Here is a 23,098-nt window from a genome sequence, read left to right on the forward strand (position 1 = left end):
ACTTACTATTAAATGTGCGAGACACAGAACCTCTTCATGAGACCTACCAAAGTGTACACCACATGCGTCAGGGAATGGTTGTTTCCCCCAAGCTTTTGATTAGTCGACAAAGGCATAATGCCTGGACATATTCTTTGTTTGCAAAGCACGGAGCCCTGCTTATGAATATATGTAGCTTCTAGCACGCTTAAGTGAACCACGTTGAGAGCTTGACTGACTATCTTAATTTGGTTGTTAAGTATAATTCTTAGGACAGCTGGGATCTTTTAGTAAGTGTTGTCCAATTGCAGAATTGCATCTTATGTTGAGCATTACATTGAGTTTTGCAAGCATGGGCTGGTTGAGTACGCCCTGTTGTGAACAGCTGAAGGGACTTGCTGTTTGATACAATCCACCAGGTTTTGGGGTGTGCAGCCTATATTCCAATCCGCTCCCTTTTTTCATTAGTATAAATTGTTGTTCCCTTTGAAATTTGTTATTCTTGCGATTCTGTCCTGATGAGTGCAAGCCAAAAAGCATGTCTCTTTTTTTCAAGCAATGCTCAAGTTTTCAAACTTTTAGCCATTTTTTTCCTAACAATTCTGAAGATTTTCCTTGAATTCCCCACAGCTTTGAGTTTGACTAGTAGCTTTTCATACGTAACTTTGTCAAGCACCTTTCTAAGTCACTACAAGTCTTACAGCTTGTGATGTCACTTCTTCAAAGAAGTTGAAGATGTTAGGCAGGTCATTTCACTTTGGAATCCATGTTGACTGCTATTTAAGTTATTCTTGTACAAATAATAAAATTTACATGATAATTGATTTCATTATTTTCTACGTAATTGAAGTAAAACTAATAGATCTTCAGTTCTAAATGCCTTTCTTGTCACCCTCTACAAATATAAGCACTGCTTTGTATTTCCAATCTACTGGCACCTCCTTTGTGTCCCATGACAGACTCGATTGTCAATGTCTCAAATCTCCTTCCTAATTTTTGTTAGAGCTCTGGAGTAAATATCATCTATTTTTAAACATTGAATGGTTTTGAATCCTTTTATCTTGTTTAGAACTTCCATCTCATACTTATTAAAGCCATTATTTTTGCCTCAGTCATCTTTGGGGTGGGCATATCTCATCACCTTAATGCTAGCTGGAAATGAGTATTGAGAATGTTTGCTATTTCATGCTGATCTTTGTTTCCGGTCCATTAGCATCTTTCACAGTTGTGTTCCCCAACTGTAGTGTAAGTGGTAAATCTGTGGAACTGGCGTCTTGGAGTGAAGGCGGAAGCACATAGTAATATTTTCAAATATGCGTAATTAATGATGATATATGGTAAGTGTAGCATGCTTGGTTGGAACTTATGGCTCCCAAAGCTTTCCTCTGTTGTGAGGTTTTACTCGCGTCATATTCTGGACTGATTGATAAAAATTAATAGGTCAAAAAACTTATTATCATTATAACATGAAACTATCAGGACAGACACCAATTCTTGTTTTCCTGCAAATGCCCTCTAACTGTCAAAACACTGGAAGAATTTTCTTATTCTCCCTTTTTGCCTCAACATTTATGTTTACTTTTTATGTCCCTTTCTACACCTCGTGACTTGTTTCTGCATGTTCCTATACTTCAGTGAATCCCTTCCCTTTTCTTCCTGCAGAGCCTATAACATTCATTGTGGAACTGTAGAAGTGGCTGCCATTTGATGCTAACTTCAGTGTGAAATTCATATCTTCCCTTTAAAATTTGAAGACACCATGATACTGAATGTTGGTTTTATAATTTTCATGTTTCTCAGTTTCATTTTATGGTTGTCAGTTGTCTAAATGCTTTATCCTCCTTGGAAAATATGCTAAATAATTTTGAGTAGTCACTGATGCATTTATAAATTATGGTGATAGATTCATTTTATGGGTATTAAATACCACAGAGTAAAAGGTTTTTGCACAGTGAGTCTCTAATTGCAATTTTGAATGTACAAATCTGACCTCATTACTCAAATAGACTTGATATCTAGGTACTATTCACTTATAATGTGCTGTTGCTGTCAATGCCAATTTTGAGGAACTGTGATACTGAGATTTAAAACATAGATTGTCATGCAAAATGTGACAATGATGAATGTGTACAGCTTGAGTCTTTAATGGATTTGGCATTTGTCTTGCCTGTTTAACTGGAATTGATGGTCATTTTGGAGATTTTGCAGTTAATTGTATTTAAAAATAATTTTATCTGTGAAGGAGGAGGATAATATTTTAATTGAGGCATGTAAAGATTGGTTTCCAGACCATATCAATCTTGTCACTAGGCCTGTGTATTATGTTATTATCACTATGAAAAATAGTTCTCAAGTCAATGCATTTTTATGATGCTCTTAATTCATTAGTTGGAATTTCTACTATTGGCAATGATCTGTTTGTTGCACCATTACCTTAACCTGGTGTTGTGTAGTTTAACATGGCATTTACAAATTGCCTGTTGTTTTTCACAGTTCAAGTTGACGTAGTACAATGATGTTGATCGCTAGCATTATATTTCACTGAGATCCAAGTGGAAAAAATCTAAAGTGTAGTGCATGAAAATTTCGTATGCTTTCCATTGTTTTACTGAAAGTGATGCTGTATGTATGAATTCTGATGAGCTAATGTGGTTTGGGAAATGAACCAAGCAGTTGTTACTGTCCAGCATATTCAATACATATTATATAATAGGTGTGAGTTACAAGGTAGTGATTGAGTTGACCTTGAACATGAAACTGAAGTGCTAACAGAACCATTTCATTAATATACTGCCTGATTTTGCTGATTGCTAAATGCTTCATGTGCTTTGTGGATGAAGCAGTGTTCAGGTTGTAGGTCTTGTGCAAGATATATTTTCAATCAATGAACTGTACACTTTGGAAATTACTGATACAGCCAGCCCCCTAAATTAAACCAAAAAAAAGGCAAAATTGGCAAATTTGTTTTAAATGAAATGGAAGAACTAGAAAGCTGAAAAGGTTTCAATCTAATTAATCCCCAGGATTAGAAAGTATTTAACTGAGTGTTCTGAGAGAGATTTTTGGTGAAGTGGTGGTGGCAGGATTCATGATATATTGATTGCTATGAGCATCATTGGACAGTACAGAAGTACCAGCAGATTGGTTCACACTGATGTGCTTTATTCAAAAAGGATGAGAACTCAAACTGGCAATTTACTTATCTTTGATTTTCAGTTGAGTGAAATTATTTAATTGATATATAAAGAGCAATTTTGAACATTATTTGTACCTAGGAAACACCAGTCAGCATATTTTAGAAGGGGAAGATTCTGCTAGACCAACCTCTTTGATTTCTTTTGAAGAAGTGACAAATCAAATGTGTTGTTGTACACCTTAAAAATGTTCCACCAATAAATCATTACAGGGAATTTTAATTGTTGCTGGAGATTTTTTTTAAAAAAATTATTATTTTTGATCTCTTATCATCTATTTGGCTTGGTCCCATCTTCCTTTCCCTCGCTATTTCACTTTCAGTGCATGATTTGACATTGAATTGAATAATAGTCTAACTGACACTTCCTGGTTCAGACTTGGCATTGCTTGTTAATGAGTCTTCAGTCTGGTCGGGTACGATGATTCACCGAGGTCCCAGATTTCCTGTAGAGGGTGTTATGTCAAAATGGCTTCCTAATTATAGTAAGTTCCAGTGTACAATCTCAATGTCTGTGTGTATGTGCAGTGATCAATTCGCACGTTTGTTCACCACTGGTGCAAAATCCAGCCCAGTATCTCTTAGGATGCATTTTCTGACTAATCATGATAAAAGACCGTGGAAGATTTGCTGGCATTAAATTTTTTAAATTGCACATGTGATTTCTCTCTGTCACACTCAAATTTCTGTGCACTTCAGAAATAAATATAAAGAAACATAGAAAATTTTCAGGTATACAAAATAATGAAGCCTGAATTGACCTCTGTGAATTAACAGCATCTGGTCATTTTAGTAGACGAATAATATGTTCATTCATTTTCACCATAGCCTTAGTGGGCCTTTAGCGTTGTCTTGCTTCTTCTCTGGCTTTCTTCAAGCCTCTTTCACTCCATGTCTCAATGTTATCCGCCCATCTGATTTTTCTTCTTCCTCTTCTATTTTTACCCTCAACTTCTGCTTCATTTGTTGCCAGGACAGCGCTGTCGGGTCTTTGTTTCCAAGTCTGTACTTGGCTATTTTTCTCATTGTACTTAGCATCTCTTTTGATTTCTGAACTGCTACTCTTGATCTCATTTGTCTTTCTGTCCACCCAGCTAATTCTGAGCAACCTCTGCCATACCTACATTTCAAAAGCTGTTATCCTCCTCTCATCCTCTCTCTTCAGAGTCCAACTCTTGCGTCCATAGAGTACAACATTCTACATTAGTGATTGTACGAGATGTTTTTTCAACTTCATGCTGATGCTTTTAGACTCCAGAACCAAAAGAATAATATATGGGATTTTAAATGTTATAATGTACCTACCATTATAAAATAGCATGTCTTTTGAGTTGCTGTGAACAGAGTCACAGATTTGTTTGTGTGCATGTGTATCTTTTCAATCAAGAAAAGTGACCTGTCGTATTTCTCACAACCCACTGAGGATAGTGCGCTGCAGTATCAAGCCCCATTGCTCCCCAAGCTGCGACAGATGTGAAAAAAGTTTGATAAACCACCAGATTGCCCCAATTCTACTTAACTGTTTAACTCAAGTTAACAGATTAGAAAAAGTAAATAACTGTTTATTGAACAAACTGTCTTTAACCAGTGGCAAAAGAAAAAAATATGAACTCTAATTTCTAATTCTATAACCTAAGCTCTACCCCTTCTTAAGTCCCTATACACACCAATACAAAAACATGGATTTTAAGGGTGGGATCAAACATATCAATAGCACCAATTCTGGAGTACAGGGTTCAATGGGTTGATTTTGATCAATGTCTTCCAAATTCCTTTCAGTTCTTATTGATGACATGAGATGGTCTTCCAGCACTTTCAGTATTTAGTTCACTGGATGAGCACTTGCCTTGTTTCTAACAGTGATTTTCCCTTTTGCCTCTTGACAGGGGTTTTCAGAGAGAGAGCAAGTTATTGAGATATGAGGAGAAAAAGCCAGCTGGCTATTTTTGTAGGATTACTGGAATCTTACACACACAGGAAAGAGAGGTTTTAGGCCTTGTTCCTTTCAGACTAGGAGCTATTCTGCTGCACTATCCTCACATAAAACCTGGTCACCTGGTTAGGAGCCAATTAAAACATTGTTGCCAGGCAGCTTCCTTGGTCCAGCACTCCTTTCCGGCACCATCTTGTCTTTCATGGCACACTGTTCCAGGACTGCAACATTGTATATATATCTCATCCTGTTCCAGTGGACATATCTTTCAAACTGCAGCCATTGTAATTTTAATCCACAGTCCAACAGGAAATAAAAATAAATGTTCCTCACATATTGAAGACCTCAGTCCTCTACTGAATTACGAGTTACATATTTTTAAAAATCCACATTACATTATCACAGGATTTATTCAGAATTGTTCATCACTGAACATTGTAGAAACTCGTGAGTAGTTTTTTTAATTGCTTTGTGGCATTGTTCGGAGAACTAATTTTAAAGTATGAACTAACAATTCAATTACAGCATGAGAGAACTAACTAGGATATGAGAATGCTTTCAGGATAATTTCCAGAGATTTGTTGACCGTTACCAGTAATTATTGTTATACGATTGGTTTAACTTAACGTGTGGCTTGTTGATAGTGCTCTACTGCAAATTTTGTCGTTATTACGGCTGATACTGTTTGTTCGAAAGGACGTTGTCGATTTGTTGATGTGTCGGTAAACAGATTACGACAATATAAAATGTATAGATGCTGCAGTATGTAAATGGTTTATTAGGAATGCTTTCATTTATAAATTATGGCAGTTTTTTGACAATAAAATGTCTCAAGTCAAAAACAAATCACTCTTGCAATGTGCAAGGAAACGGAGAAAAATGACTGTAGGTCATTTGAATAATAAGCTAAAAACAACTAAAAAGGATCATGTTGAATGTGGTACAGGAAATGGAAGGGAAATGGTGTGAGAATGAACTGTGAAAACGAACAGATCTGCACTCTTTTATAGAGTAAAATATGGATCTGTGTTCAGTAGAGATTTGATGAAACCTGATGAAACTGCTTTTTTCAGAGGAAATTAAATCTGTTTTAAAACAGAAGCGCACCCACAGTGTTGATTACATGATGGACCAGTATCATCTCTAGTCAAAGCCTTTCATAATCCTTTTTCAAACTGAATTTATAGTATATTGCTGACATAGTGGCCATAAAAACACTTGACATGCTCAGTCATACAACATAAATTCAGTAAACTTGATCCAATGTTTTTGCATTGGTAATGGAGTAGTGGAACTGTTAGGATTTCAGGTTATCTGCCAAAACTTTTCATTCGCCCTCATGCCAGAAAACAGCTCCCGTAGCCAGCCTCATGCCTTTTTAACTTTATGTGGAATGAATAGGGGGTAAACATGCTGTGGGATTAACCATTATTATTTCATATTTCGCTACTATCTTTTATTCAGAATAAGTACCGCAACAGACCTTGGAACTCTGATTAATATACCAATTTATTTAACAACGAGAACAAAATTCACACAAGCAAAACAGATGTAACAGAGTAATGTTAGAATTGCAAACAATTTTTTCCTGGAATTGAAACTAAAATACAGAATCCTGCAATCTTTATAAAGTGAACCCCTCTGCATTCATGGAATGCTGTCTTGCAGTTGTTACTTGTGGTTAAATTTGAGTGAACTAAGAGTTGTTGGTGTCCTTTATATTTTCACTTCTGTTGAAGGACAGCTTCTTTGACGAAAGACTGCTACCAGCACGTCACCCTACTCCCCCATCCCCCACAAACTCTGGTTCATTCTCAGTGGGCTGAAAATTGGATTTTGTACCATTTGAGTAGATGTAGACAATAGAATTGTCACTGTCTGGAGGGATGTATATTAAAAACAGCTGACACCATTTAGGTAGAATACACTTTAAACTCTACAGAAATTATGATACAGAATATTTTACCATAACTTGAGACTTGTTTCCATATTTCAGTTTAGAACAAGTCTGAATGTTTTGAAAAGTGGGAACTCAAAAGAAAGGATTTTTACTTGATTGTGCCTCGTGTCCTTAGACATCCCAAAGTTCTTTATAATCAGTGGATTATCCTTTGAAGTGCAATCATTATTGTTATTTAGGAAACCTCTGTGGACATTTTGTACACAACAATTTTGTGATAAGAATGTTGGCCAGGACAGGAGAACTCTATGGTCCAGATCTTCTGGCCAGCGGCAATGCTGACTGCGAAGATAATTACAGATCTCACTGTCCCAGCTGCTGCAGCGATTCCTCGTCACAACCATCCAGAGAGCAATGGCACAGAGAAGCGGTGTAGAGGCCACGGCCCCTTTCTGCAACACCAGCCTTGTGGATGTTGGTGGGGATGGTGGGTGGGTAGTTGGAGAATGGGGGCAAGTGGGTTGGGCTCTGCTGTTAATAACTGACCTACTCCAGAAATTAACAGCTGGGCAATACTCATGTAAGTAACCAGGTTAGTATTATGCAACAGGCCCAAGTCTCCAATACTGGTCAGTGCTGAAACATCTTTGGTGGGGCCCAGACAGCACAAATCTGGATTTTTAAACTTCCTGGCAATTACCCTGCTGGTGCACGGGTCAGGACTTCTGAAAGGTCCAACAATCACCGCTGTTGGTATTGGAAGATCCAAGGGTATGTTTTTCTGTCTCTAACCTGCTCTAGCACTCAGGTTGTCCCATCTGTGTGCTGTTTTTTCAGTCTTAAAGCCAGGCCAATTCATTTTTTTGGGCTTCTGTGCTATATGCCAAGTTTATATAGGCTTTTACTATTACAAATGGAATGAGAAACTGCTTTTGAATGTGTTTAATAGCACATCCAGCAATCAGCAAGTCATTTTTTAAAAATTGTGACTTGGTTAACATTTATTGAAATGTGTTGAATTGATGCAGTGCCATACATTTGCCAGCAAGTATTTCAAATACTTCGATGAATTTGAGATCTAGTTCTGAAGTTGGCAAATAGATGCTAATTGTTCCTGAGTTACAATAAGACTTCATAAATAATTAGAGAGATGGAAACAAAAATATTTTGCCAAGCAATGTTATAAAATATTCGAGAAGGCAAATTCTGCACTTAAGTAAAATATTATTTCTGTTTGTGATTGTACAAAGCCATAGAACTGTTTGGATCTTCACTGGATAAGAGTCATTTAGTTGCATTGAAGGTTGATATTTTTGGTGAATTAAGGATCACATATTGCAGCAGAAGTATCCTGGAACCATCTTCAGCAGCTTTAGTAGTCATTCTTTTGCTTTTTTTTATTAAAATACAGCTGATGCTATATGAATGATTCTTTGACTACTTATTTCAATTGTCCATACATATGACACAACTTTTGATCTGGCAGGATTGGTGACTCATTTTACTTGGGTTTTGTTAACTGCTACCTGATTCCCTACTGCAACTCTGGCCTGCTAAGCATGTAGGCTGAGAGTTTCTGCTTTTGGAGCAATCGGTGATCTGAGACCACATTGCGCTTGTTTTTAGAAGTGATTATCTTCAAGTTTCCACTCAATCTAATTTTCATCTGATGCATCTTAGAATGTTTTTTTTTCATAGTTTTGCATTAAAAAATATTCTTTGATATATTTGAGTGGCAACTTTGGTGCAGCTTTACAAATGCAACTGAAAATTGGTCTATTTAAAAAAAACATTTTAATTGGTGCCTAGTTCACTATCTGTGAGTAACCTGATTTTAAATAACTGAAAATGATTTTAAAGAACTGCACAGAATCATTTACTAGCTACATTGATGTATACTCAGTTTCTTTCTTTAAAAAATAATAAGTTACCTATTAATGTTGCAGCTAAAAAGAAAAGCTTAATTTTAAAAGCCTCCTGAAGGCACAAAAAAGGCACAGTTAGTGAAAACTTGCCATGGTCAAACTAGGTTCTAACAAATTGCAAGATAAAATCGCCTTATAGCTGCTAGGTTCAGGGAGACAGTACCTTGTTTGCATCCTGTCCTGTTCATGCAGCATGTGCTGAAAGAAATGTCAATTATCGGAATGAAGTAATACAAATGCCAGGAGCAGCTTCATTGTTGTAAAAAAAAAAAAAAACACCAAAAAATTTACCTCAAAATTCTAAACCCTCTTATCTTTACTGATCTTGTTTTCCGTTTTTCCCTGGCCTCTTTTGTCTTATTTTTATTGCTGTGTCCTATTTATCTGGACTTGATTTTATTTTTTTTTAAATAAACATTTATCGTTCAAATCTAACTTTAAAACCTTTTTTTCTTTGCTTTCCTGCATCATTACCCGTTTTAAAAGTGACAGCAATGGCTTAATAATAAATGTCCTTTGACTGAACGTGAATGCCTCGGCATATCAGGTTTGAAAGAGCAGATACTGTTCTTTTATCTCTAGATGATTACTTGATCAATTTAGAGCAAAAACAGGGGAATCTCATTGTTTTGTATCTTTTTTAAAGGTATGAGAACACTTGGGCAACCCTGCACAAACAAGCCGAGGACTCTGCTAAAGTTGGAGAGGTATGATATCAAAGTAAATTAGAAATGCTCATTTTAGTGCATCCTTCCACAATTAATGCTCAAATAAAATTCCCCACCTTTGTTGAATATCTTATAATTTTGGTGTCTAATCTTTGTATTGATTCAACAACAGGAGCTATTCTCAGTTAGAAACTGTAATACACATTAAGTCCCTTCAGAATCTTTTATGTTTCAATGGGATCACCTATCAATCTTCTAAACTCTATAGAGTAGAGTCCCAATTTACCCAGTGCCTCATCCCAGTCTAGTAAAGGGACTGTTGCAAGTCATCACTAAAAGGTAAGATTTTAAGATACACTTCCCTGAATGTGGTGCTGGGAGGAGCAGGAGTATTCTTCTTGGGCTCATTTTAAAACCACGTGGACAGTCAATTTACCGTATTACACAATGATTGAACATTTGTTGCATTGAGGCTGCAGGAGGACCTCAGTAAATGTCATAAATGTACTTCAAGTCCACAAAAACCACCACAGAAAAAATCCAGATTCATTGAAATTCTGGGAATAGATGTCTATTGAAATCATAACATTATAGATGCTTTTTATTTCATGGTCAAATTTAATGTATGCATTTACAATCATTGGCCTAGATTTTGCTGTAGAATGACAGCAAAACAGTGAGCGTTTGTTGTCATTTCTCCACTGAAACTGATGACAACTTTGGGAGTTTGAACATGGGCAGGACAATTTGGAAATCCAGAAGTTCCTGTCAATAAGCTGACGCTCCTATGCAGTTTGCACTAGAATTTCCCACAGATTTTGAAAAGACATTTGATACAGTGCCAGACAATAGATTTGCAAGCTAAATTCCAGTTCATGAAATTAAAGGCAAAGTAGACACTTCGATAAGAAATTGGCTGAGTAACAGGAAACAAAGTAGCAATAAATTCAGAATGGAGGAAGGCCTGTAGTGGAGTTCCCCAGGGGGTCAGTGCTGGGACCCTTGCTGCTCTTGATATATATTAATGACCTAGACTGTGGAGTGCAGGGCATGATTTCAAAATTAGCAGATGATGCAAAGATTGGAAGCATTGTCAACTGCAATGAGGATAGTCTTGAACTTCAAAAAAGCATAGACATGTTATTGGATTGGGCAGACATTTGGCAGATGAAGTTCAATGTAGGAAGAATGTGGAGAGACAGTATAACATAAAGGGCGAAACACTAAAGGAGGTGCAGGAACAAAAGGACTTCAGTGTATGTACATAAGTCATTGAAGGTGGCAGGGCATGTTGAGAGAGTAGTTAATAAAGCATGTGCTATCCTAGGTTTTATTAATAGGGGCATTGAGTACATGAGTAAGGAGGTCATGTTAAACTTGTACAAGGCGTTAGTTAGGCCTCATTTGGAGTAATGTATCCAGTTCTGGGTGCCATACTTGAGGTAGGATGTGAAGGCATTGGAGAGAGTGCAGAGGAGATTCATAAAAATGATTCTAAGGATAAAGAACTGTCATGAAGAGATTAATGTCTATAATGTTAATGGAAGTTGTTTAATTAAAATAGAGTTTAGTGATGTCTGTTTCTATGTGTATGTATGTATGTGTGCGTGTTTTAATTGGATTAAAGCCAGCTGGTCTAGAGGCTTTGATGTATAGAAAGAAGTAGGCTTGAAATGGTAATTAGATAAACATGGGGAAGTTTAGAAACATAGGTGTCAAGGGGCAGTTTGCATTTTAAATAATGCATTCAGAAGAACAGGTGAAATCCTGCACCTAGCTAGAAGATGCCAAGCAATGCGTTTATTTTTTTCAGCTTACTAATAAAATTTATGGAATCAAAGGATGTTATTGTTAGAAGAGGTAAATTTAAAAACCTAGTAATACAATGGAAAATTTGCACTCAAAAGAGAAAGATATGTATAAAAGAGAAAGGAGATTGTGTGTGAGGCATTTTAAGATCCATCGAGTGTGAGAAGCCTCCAGTCTGTAAACCTCAAGCCTGTCTGCAAGAATCCAGGGCTAAGAGAAACTCATTTTGAATGTGACTATTCAGGGTGTACTCTGCCAGGTGTCTCATTAAATCTAAGTTTTACTGTTGCCTTAACAGGGGTGTAATTGAAAGTCAGATTAGTTAGGGGATTTTTGTAGTTATTATAGTAGTAATTTTGTAGATATATGTATGTGCTTACAATTTTTCTTCTATTAATACATGTTTAATTTAGTTTTATTAAAAAAAACTTCCTGAGACTCGGTGGTCTAATTGCTGCTGAATTCAAAGTCTACATCTCAAACCATACAAATTGCAAAAATAGGTTGTTTCAAGTTTCCCTCTTCCCGGGATTTGAGCAACTCAGCCTTTACCATTGGCTGTGTCATATTAGAACTGTAGCTATGAGGATAGATTGGAGAGGCTGAGTCCGTTTTCCTTGGAGAAAAGAAGGCTGAGAGGAGACTTGATAGAGGTATTCAAGATCCTGAGGGGTATGAACTGGATAAATAGTGAGAAACTGTTCCCACTCAAGTACATCAAGAACTAGAGGGGACAGATTCAAAATAATGGACAAAAGGAGTAGAAGTGATGAGGAAAATTTTTCTCACCCAGAGGGTGGTTGGAGTCTGGGACAAATTTCCTGAAAGAGTGGTGGAGGAAGGTTCGATCGAGGTATTCAGAAAGGAATTGGATTGCTTTCTGAAAAGAGAGAATGTGCAAAGTTATGGGGATAAGGCAGGGGAGTGGGATTAGATAGAACGCTCTTTCAGCAAGCCAATGCAGACTCAATGGGCCGAACGGCTTCCTTCTACACTGTAAAGGTTCCGTGATTGCAATCTCCCTTGCAATCATGAGTTGACAAGAACTTCCATTGCTGTCTAGCTTTAAAACCCTGGAAAAAGTCATACCTTGTTGAAGGAGATGTAACTAGGTTTTTAGTGGCATCCTAATTTCATAATTACTGCTAAACGCACTTAGTGCCCTAAAAAACAAATTTTATGATTGTTGAATGTCAAATATCTCTCTAAAGATTTAAAATTCAATATGTTTTTAGATAGCAAAATAAATATGACTGCATTAAGATAAAAGTTAAAATAAAGATCCAGACTTTTAAGTCTCGATCTTTATTTTAACTTTTACCTTAATACAGTCATAGTTATTTTGCTATCTGAAAATTAAAAGTGATGGATATTAAATGCTTCTAACTTCATGGTTTGCTGTGTGTGAATATTTCAATTTGATTGGTTGCCTACCTGCTTGCTGACATCACTGAGTAGCATGCCAAGACATCGCTACATTTTTGTGGATAGTTACCTTGAGTGTCCTTTCTTCGCTGTCGGTCATAAAATCCAGGCCATTTTGTATAGTGCTATGGACAGGGGAGAGAGACAGAAATCCCCTAATCCTCCGACCTTTTGTCTGTAATCAGCGTGGTTTACTTTAGATTAGGCTGAGGTGTAGGGCAAGCAAATCCAGAGCTCCCTAGATGACAACGAAGATAGAAATTAAGTTAAAGAAGAAAAAGCGTGCTTATCACAGGTGTCAGGTAGCAAATACAATTGAGAACCAAGTTGAATATGGAAGGTTCAGAAGGGATGTGGAAAAGCAAATATGAAAAGCAAAGAGGGATTATGAAAAAAGACTGGCAGCTAACATAAAAGGAAATCCCAAAGTATTCTATAAGCACATCAATAGTGAAAGGGTGGTAAAAGGAGAAGTAGGGCCAATTAGGGACCAAAGAGGGGATTTACACATAGAGGTGCAAGAGACATGGCTGAGATGTTAAATTAATATTTTGCATCTGTCTTCACCTGTGCAGTAGATGCTGCCCAGGCCATGGTGACAGAGGAGGAAACTCAGTCACTAGAAGGGTTTAAAATTGATAAGGAAAAAGGTATTGGATAAGCTGTCAGTACTTAAAAGTTGATATGGTACCGGGACCAGATGAGATGCATCCAAGCATATTGAAGGAATTGAGAGTGGATATTGCAGAGGCACTGGCAATAATCTTATCAATCTTCCCTGGATTTGGGGGTGGTGCTGGAGGACTGGAGAATTGCAAACATTATGCCCTTGTTTGAAAAAGATCTGCCTTGCAATTACAGACCAGTCAGTTTAACTTCGGTGGTGGGGAAACTTCCAGAAACAGTTATTCGGGATTGAATTAATAGTCACATGGAAAAATGTGGATTGATTCGGAAGAGTCAGCATGGATTTGTTAAAGGAAAATAGTATCTAACTAACTTGCTGGAGTTTTTTGAAGAATTAACAGAGATGGTTGATGAGGGAAAGGCTGTCGATGTGGTTTATACGGACTTCCAAAAGGCGTTCAATACAGTGCCACGCAACAGACTTGAGGAAAGTTATAGATCATGGAATAAAAAGCACAGTAGCAACATGGATACAAAATTGGCTGAAGAATAGGAAACAGAATAATGGGTATTTTTCAGGCTAGATGAAGGCTTGTAGTGGAGTGCCATGCATCAGTATTGGAACCCTTACTTTTCCTGTTATGTATCAATGACCTAGATAATGGTGTGCAGGGGACAATTTCAAAGTTTGTGGATGACAAAAAACTTGGGAGAATTGTAAACTGTGAGGAGGCCAGTGTAGAATTTCAAAAAGACATTGACATATGACACATTTGGTGGAGTAGGCAAACAGGTGGCAGATGAAGTTCAATGTGGCAAAGTGTGAGGTGATACACTTTGGTACAAAGAACATGGAGAGACAGCATAACAAAGGATACTATTCTAAAGAGTGTGCAGGAGCGGAAAGATCTGGGTGTATATATACATAAGTCATTAAAGGTGGCAGGACAGGTAGAGAGAGCTGTTTCTAAAGCATACAGCATTTTAGGCTTCATTAATAGGGAGGTTTTGATGAACTTATATAAGACACTAGTTAGACCTCAGCTGGAGTACTGTATACAGTTCTGGGCACCACACTATAGGAAGGATGTGAACGCATTGGAGAGAATGGTTCCAAGGATGAGACACTTCAGTTATGACAAAAGATTGGAGAAGTTGAGGCTGTTTTCCTTGGAGAGGAGACTTGATAGTGGTTTTCAAAATCATCAGGAATCTGGTCGGAGTAGATGGGGAGAAACTGTTCTCGCTTGTAAACAGATCAAGCAACAGAGGGCACAGTTTAAGTGTTTTGCAAAAGAAGCAAATGCGAGGTGAGAAAAAACCTTTTCACACAGCGAGTAGTAAGGGTTTGGAATACATTGCCTGGAAGTATGGTGGTGGCAGGTTCGACTGAGGCATTCAAGAGGGCATTGGATGATTTTTTAAACAGAAACAGTGTGCAGGGTTACAGGGAAAAGGCAGGAGATTGCCACTAAGTTAAAATGCTCAGCCGGTGCAGACATGATGGGCTGAATGGCCTTCTCCTGCATTGTAACAATTCTGTGATTCTGTGTTCCCAAACCCTTGTTTGTGTGTGGTCAGTTTTATTACGAAGTCATTAGCTGCAGACTTTCATGGATTTTTAAACCATAAGCATTATTTATTCTCTCTCTCACCTCCTGGGAAGGTTTATTGCTACTTCACGTACACCACAAGAATGATACAATAAAAGAAAGGAGTTTCACTTCTACGAATATTAAAACCAAACAGAATACTTAACAGTTTACATGGTTAACAAGTCCAGTGAGAGGGGAGCTTTTTCACTCTGGAATTGAAGTTCAGATGAGCTAAGATAGCTGAAGGCAGGATTTCTTGGAGTTTCCTTGGAATAAGGGAGGCACAGCAGGTAGTGTAGACAGCATTGGTAATTCTTGTAGCTGGAGGACCAATTCTTTTTCCAGGCGAGTTCGGAATCTTTTAAACAAGCTTTAAACATTAATCCTTTTGTCTCTGTAAAGGCTAGATGTTATAGCCTGGTTTCGGCAGTGATGTTTCTTTTACTTCTGTGTTCTGCTGCAAACAAAATAAGACTTTTCAAAATCAGAATTTTGATCATGTGACAACTGGCCATTGATACACCATGAAAAACAATTGATAGTCTGTTCATATTAGTGAAGTAGCTTCCACCTCCCATAGTCAAAACCATCGACATGGTTATGAAGATGTTTTATAAAATAATTTATAATGTTATCTGTTGGACATATATGTATGTGTGTATATATCTATCATATATATATATAACATACATATATATACGTATGTATTATATGTATGTGTGTGCATACATATATATATATTGAACTTTTTGAGAAGAACACTTTTGCTAAGCAAAATACACTGACCTGCAGCAACTATTATGTTGCATTTGTGAAGGACACAAGTTGCTTTATGGACATAGAGTTTACAGAGCTCACAGGAACAGTGCTCAGATAAGTCCTGATTGAAACCAGAGAGGGGTCACGTGATCCAGCTCTTGGGTATAAAAAAAAAGATTCTGGATAGATTGCCACAGGGGTGGAAGAGGCAACATCTTTACCACCTCTCTCTTTCTCTGAAACTTTTCTCATGAAAGCTGAGCTGTTGTGATTTGAAAACCCATCAGAAGACTCATTACTGCAAACCAAGACTCCTTAAAGAAGGATTCTGAATCAATATCACTCTCTAAGAGAAAACTGAATCAACCAGCCACAACTGCAGATTAACTACTCTGGTGAGAAACCCAAGTATCTGCAGCCACTGTAGAAAGTGACCCTTCAGTTTTCAACTAGCATCCGGACAATCTCCGCTGGTTGGAGTCCTACCTAGCACAAAGGAAGATAGCTGTGGTCGTTGGAGGTCAGTCATCTCAGTTCCAGGACATCACTGCAGGAGTTCCTCAGGGTAGGGTCCTAGGCCCCATCTTCAGTTGCTTCAACAATGACCTTCCTTCCACCATAAGGTCAGAAGTGGGGATGTTCGCTGATGATTGCACAATATTCAGCACCATTTACAACTCCTCAGACACTGAAGCAGTCCATGTCCAAATGCTGCAAGACCTGGACCAAGGGGCGTGCTGATAAGCAGCAAGTAACGTGCCACACAAGTATCCGGCAATGACCATCTCCAACAAGAGAAAATCCAACCATCGCCCCTTGATGTTCAATGGCATTGCCATCACTGAATCCCCCACTATCAACATCCTGGGGGTTATCATTGACCAGAAACTGAACTGGACTAGCCATGTAGCTCTTGTGGTTACAAGAGCAGGTCAGAGGCTAGGGATTGTGCGACGAGTAACTCACCACCTGACTCCTCAAAGCCTGTGCACCATCTACAAGGCACAAGTCAAGAATGTGATGGAATACTCCCCACTTACCTGGATGAGTGCAGCTCCTACAACACTGATGAAGCTAGACACTGTCCAGGACAAAGCAGTCCGCTTGATTGGCACCACATCCATAAATATTCACTCCCTCCACCACCGACGCACAATAGCAGCAGTGCGTACCATCCACAGGATGCACAGCAGGAATTCACCAAGGCTCCTTAGACAGCACCTTCCAAACCCACGACCACTCCCACCTAGAAGGACAAGGGCAACAGATAAATGGGAATACCACCACCTGGAAGTTCCCCTCCTAGTCACTCACCATCCTAACTTGAAAATATCTCGCCGTTCCTTCACTGTCGCTGGGTCAAAATCCTGGAACTCCCTTCCTAACAGCACTGTAGGTGTACCTACACCACATGGACTGCAACGGTTCAAGAAGGCAGCTCACCACTGCCTTCTCAAGGGCAACTAGGGATGGGTAATAAATGCTGGCCCAGCCAGTGAAGCCCACGTCCTGCGAATGAATAAAAAAAACATTTTTTTCTGACTTTAATTTTTACTTGGCCAAGTTTTAAGATCTGATACTCTGCAGAGTCTTATTTCTTTTTTGCATGCTTGGTGGGGTTGGGGTAGGGGGGTGCTGCATGTGTATGTGTTGTTTTTGCATTAGTGGGTAGTTGGAAACATTTTTGTACATATTGAACCTTTTAAAATTTCTGCACCTTTTACCTGAGTGAGTTTTAGCAATAAAACTTTTTTTTATTGAACAATAAGAGCAATTTTATAAGAGCAACTAACTCTTTATTTGTTAACTTGAGGAACGTGGCTGGCTTATTTCTTACACCAAGCTACACACAATCGAGTATATGTATTGAATTGGCAGTATCACTCCTTTTTAAACTCAAACTCTGTTATAACCGACCCAGGAGTGGAACAAAGAGAGGAGTCGGTTCACCACTCCGACCCTGGTTATAATAATATACAGCAGAGGCAGTTGGAGGTTCCTAGCACTTCCTTGTGCATAATCAGTTTCATTAGCTCTACTTTGTTACCCAGTAGTTCTAGAGACGGAAAATTTGAGGCCTTATGGTGCTTGCTGCTTTGGGGTAAGTCCTGGCAAAGGCAGGTGTGATATTCCACAGGATTTGACCTAGTCATGTTCATTGTAATCCACCTTTTGGAAGCTTCCAGCACTGTTGAGTGGAATGGAATATAAAATGTTCATTTAGGGCCAAGTTATTGGAATGTTAAAAGCAAAATACTATGGATGCTCGAAATCTGAAATAAAAACAGAAAATGCTGAAAAAACTCAGCAGGTCTGGCAGCATCTGTGGAGAGAGAAACAGAGCTAATGTTTTGAGTCCATAATGGAATGTTGTTTTTTGAAGTCAGCTGAGAACCAAGTTCAATGTTCATTTAAAGTGGAGGTGATTATACAAAAATTAGAGAGCAATGCATGTGTGTAATTACAGAATATTTGGAAGGAGCTCTCAAGCTATCTTATTCCTAAATGCAAAATGTGCTTTGTTCCATTTAAGTACCAAAATTAATTCTGATGATAACAAAAATATCAAAGTGGTTATCTAAAGTAAAAGCTATTGTCTATGTGTAAAACATGGTTAGTTAGAATTAGTGTACATTCGTAAATTAATCAATTTTTCTTAAGCTTGACGGTGGAAATATGTATGACCTGTAAACTTGGGCTTGAACATGAGTATGGAGTAGAGTTAGGGTTAGTGACCAAATTGTGAATGATATTAACCCTGAGCTAAGAGAACATAATTCAAATTTGTTGGAGATGTGTGTATAAGGAGTTTGGCAAGCAGTAAAGTAGACAGTAAGAGACTGGGTAGATTCAACTTACTGTGTAAACGAATAAAGTGAGTGCAAGTAAGTAAAGCAATAAATTCCGTAACTTTTCAGGTTTGATAAACAGGCATAAAATACAAAAGCAAATAAATTATAAATGTGTACAATAATGGTTAAGCCTTGGTTAGTTTACTTGTAGTAGATGCATAGAAAGTTAAATAATCCTTTAACTAAAAATTGATTTCACATCGCCCAACTTGTGGAATGTGGAAGTTGATGGCCACTGTCTATTGTTCAACCTGACTGTTCGCACTCTTGGTGTCGTATTCAACCCCAAGTTGCGCTTCTGACCCCATATTCCCTCTGTCAAAAAGACATCTCATCCTATCTCCATCCATCTGTTGCTGAAACCCTCACCCGTACTGTTGTTGCCTCCTTATTGGATTGTTCTAATGCTCCTGGCCAACATATTAACTTCATTAACTTCAACTCATCCAAAACTCTGCTACCCTTATCCTATCTCGAACCAACTTCCACTCCTGACCTTGCTGAACTACATTGGGTCCAATTTAAAATTCTGATCCTTATGTTAAATGGCTTTGTCCTCTGCTGATCTGACTTCTAGTCTTATGTACCTCTCTTCTCCAACCATTGACAGACGTGCTCATGCAGACGACTCTCCCGTTTGACAGAACTCTTGGTCGGTTCTCCCAACATCATCTGCTTTGTCTTGGCATCTAGTTTTGATCAGTTGCACTTCTTTGAAACATCCATGATAAAGTTGCTACGTTAATGTGGTATTGCATGCATTAGTGAAATACTTTCAGTTTGGTGCACTCTATAATTTTTATTCTAGTTGTCTTCTGAATCAATTATTGCAAGAAAATTGAGAATCTAATTTTTGGCAGGAGATTTCCATTTTAATATATAAATGAATTAAAATGGGTCTTGGCTGTGGCTGTTACATCACTGTCGCATCTCAATCAGAATGTCATTGGTTAAGCCCCGCTACAGAGACTTGAACGCATAAGCTGGGCTGAAAGTTCAGTGCTGTACTGTTGGGGAGATGTTAAACCAAGGTCCTGTCCGCCCTCTGGCTGTAAAGGACCCTTGGCACTATGTGAAGATGATTAGGAATGTAATGCCAGTTTATTGGCCAGTGTTTATTATTTTAAAAACACCTAAAACAGAATAACCAGACTGTTCGAGAAATTGATGTATGCAAATAACTGCCATATTCCCTACATTACAAAAGTGGAGCCAGAAACTGGCAAACACTCGCTCTTTGATTTGCCCTGACTAATTATTAGTTACAGAACATAAGTCTTTGCTGTATGCAAATAATTGCCATATTCCCTACATTACAAAAGTGACTGTACTTCAAATAAACTGTTTTAGGAATGACCAAAGGTCATAAAATTGCCTCTATAAATGCAATTTATTTAATTATTTTCAACTGAATATTTACCTTATTCTATGTTCAAACAGACAAAGTTTATTAGTTTTGATTCAGAAATCCTGGTATGGTTCCAAAGTTATAATTGATTATCTAGGATATTCCCATTTAAATATCAAATGCCTTTGACATAATTCTAGTTGGCTAGCATGCCCTTGTAGCATTGCTTATGATCAATCAGATAATAAGCTGAATAATGCATCAATACAGTTTAGGTGGGTCAGTGTTCAAGTAGGTCACAAAGACTTATGTTCTGTAACTAATAATTAGTCAGGGCAAATCAAAGAGCGAGTGTTTGCCAGTTGCTGGCTCCAGAACACACAAAACACTCATTTTTTCTACTTTTACATTCTGAAGTGTAAGATCTGAACTGTGAAGGATGCTATCAAAAATAATAGTCACGCTTGGTATCAAGTGCTGAGAAGAGGACCTTCCAAAATTATTGGCGTTATAGTAGACTACAGTTTATTAGAAAATTAGTACAATGATTTTTTTCAATCATCTTTAGTTGTCGTTGTATGTTGTTGTAATGGCATATGGAAATAGTCATTGAAATAGTTGAAGCTTAATAACAAATGAACATCCATGCTGAGTTTTAGACTCTGTCACAATTGTTGTATTTCAACATGCAGCCAGCAATCAGCACATGTATTAACCAACATTCTGCAATATGATTTTTAAAATAGCATTTGCTCCATCTAGTGGCTGCCTACACTGTTGTTTTATGCTCCTGTGTCATCACCTATGTTTTTGTTTAAGCATTTCGATTTAGATCATAGGTGGTGCACTTGTTGTACGTTGTATTATCTTTATCTATCCATTAAAATGTCTTGCATGGATGATTGGTAAACTCAATTTATGCAAGCTGCCTTAACAAGTGATAACTTTGGCAAGCAGACACAGACTGTAAAAGAAAGGACTCTTATGTAGTCCTTTTACATATGTAAAATTTATATAGTGCTTTTCACGATCTCACAACATCACAATGCACTCTCAGCCATTAATGTACTTTTTAACCTGTCGTCACTGTTGTAATTAGGAAATATAAGATCATAGAAATAGAAGCAGGAATAGACCATTTGGCCTATCAGGCCTGCTCCGCTATTCAATAAGATCATGCCTGATCTGATTGTGGCCTTAACTCCTTTCCTGCCTATCCCCCATAACCAGTAACTCCCTTGGCGATCAAAAATCTGTCTAATTCAGCCTTGAACATATTCAATGACCCAACCTCCACTGCTGTCTGTGGAAGAGAATTCCAGAGATTAGCAATCCTCTGAGGGAAGAAATTCCTCTTCATTCCATCTTAAATGGGAGACCTCTTATTTTTAAAAGGAAAATACTATGGATGCTGGAAACTTGAAATAGAAGCAGAAAATGCTGGACAACCTCAGGCCTGACAGCATCTGGGGAGAGAGAAACAGAGTTAACGTTTCAAGCCTGTGTGACTCTTCAGAGCTAGTTCTTTAGCACCTGAAAGGAAGAGAAAAAGTTTTTTGTTAAGGTGTTGGATGAGACAAAGAATGAAATGAAACTGGGGACAAGGACAGCTTTGAGATCGGATGAGTCGGTGCTGCTGGAAGGAGAGGTCGAATGTGTTCATATGGCGGCGCATGGCACTGAGTGGTGGATCTCACGATGCAGCGAGAACAGCAGTCTGAGGAACGTTTTATGTCCCGGAGATCCCTGTGATCTTGGGTGAATTTGAAACATGAAGGATGGAACTTCAGTTGAAATCCATGTGGGGTAAGTCTGAGACAGAGGCAGTTGCTGAGGAAGGAAATACGGCTAGCGAGTTTTGGTAAGCACCTTGTCGAACACCAGGAGTGAAATGGAAAGCAATGAAGGTGAACGGGGCGAAAGAGACCAACCGAAATCCTGTCAGAAAGAAGAGCAGTACTTCTTCAAGGTAGGCATTCCTGGAAGAGAAGTGGTAGTGAATTAAGCACTAAGATAAAAAATAAAATATTGCAGATGCTAAAATCTGAAATAGAAACAGGAAATGCTGGAAAAACTCAGCTGGTCTGACAGCACCCATGGAGAGAGAAACAGAGTTAACGTTTTGAGTCTGTACGACCCTTCAGGGCTCTGAAAAAGGGTCATACGGACTCAAAACATTAACCCTTATTTTTAAACTCTGCCCCCAGTTCTAGATTTCCCCCACGAGAGGAAACATTCTCCCAGCATATATCCTGTCAAGTCTCCTCAAAATCTCTTATGTTTCAATACGATCACCTCTCATTCTTCGAAACTCCAATGAGTATAGGCCCAACCTGCTCAATCTTTCCTCAAGATAACCCCTTCATCCCAGAAATCAGCCTAGTGAAGCTTCTCTGAACTATTCCAATGCAAGTATACCCCTTCTCAAATAAGGAGACCAAAACTCTACACAGTTCTCTAGGTACTGTTTCATCGATGCCCTGTATAGCTGTAGCAAGACATCCCTACTCAACCCCTCCTTGCAGTAAAGGCCAATATTCCATTGGCCTTCCAAATTACATTCTGAACCTGCATGCTAGCTTTTTATGATTCATGTACAGGGCTGCCCAGACCCCTCTGTACTGCAGAATTCTCAGTCCCTCTCTGTTTAAATAATAATTTTTTTTATTCTTCCTGCCAAAGTGGACAACCTCAGATTTTCCCACATTGTACTCCATCTGCCATTTTTTATGCCCACTCATTTAACCTCTATCTATCTCCTTTTGCAGACTCTTTGCCTCCTCCTCAGAAAATGTGGCTACAATACAATTTGACTCTTTATCCAAGCCATTAATATAGATCGTAAAAAGCTGAGGCCTAAGCACTATCCCCTTTGGCACTCGAGTTACAGTTTGCTGACCTTAAAGTGACCCATTTATCCCGACTCTGTTCCTGTTCGTTAGCCAACCCTCTATCCATGGCCTCTACCCCTGAAAAGCACGACATAAATTTTACATATGTAAAAGGACTACATAAGAGTCCTTTCTTTTACAAACAGTCTGTGTCTGCTTGCCAAAGTGATCATTATAAGCTCTGGTTCAGCTGG

The 23,098-nt window shown here is 38.2% G+C and overlaps 1 protein-coding gene across 3 annotated transcripts in view; it reads left to right on the plus strand.

Annotated features, from left to right (window-relative positions):
- Positions 1–23,098, plus strand: part of dtnbp1a (dystrobrevin binding protein 1a) — a 213,446-nt gene that overhangs the window by 9,539 nt on the left and 180,809 nt on the right. For all 3 annotated transcript variants that reach the window (XM_041184287.1, XM_041184290.1, XM_041184289.1), the window contains exon 4: positions 9,577–9,637. In XM_041184287.1, the coding sequence (XP_041040221.1) occupies positions 9,577–9,637 (61 nt within the window). The remainder of the gene's footprint in view (positions 1–9,576; positions 9,638–23,098) is intronic.

This window comes from Carcharodon carcharias, chromosome 3 (genome assembly GCF_017639515.1).
Source record: "Carcharodon carcharias isolate sCarCar2 chromosome 3, sCarCar2.pri, whole genome shotgun sequence".
NCBI lineage: Eukaryota > Metazoa > Chordata > Chondrichthyes > Lamniformes > Lamnidae > Carcharodon > Carcharodon carcharias.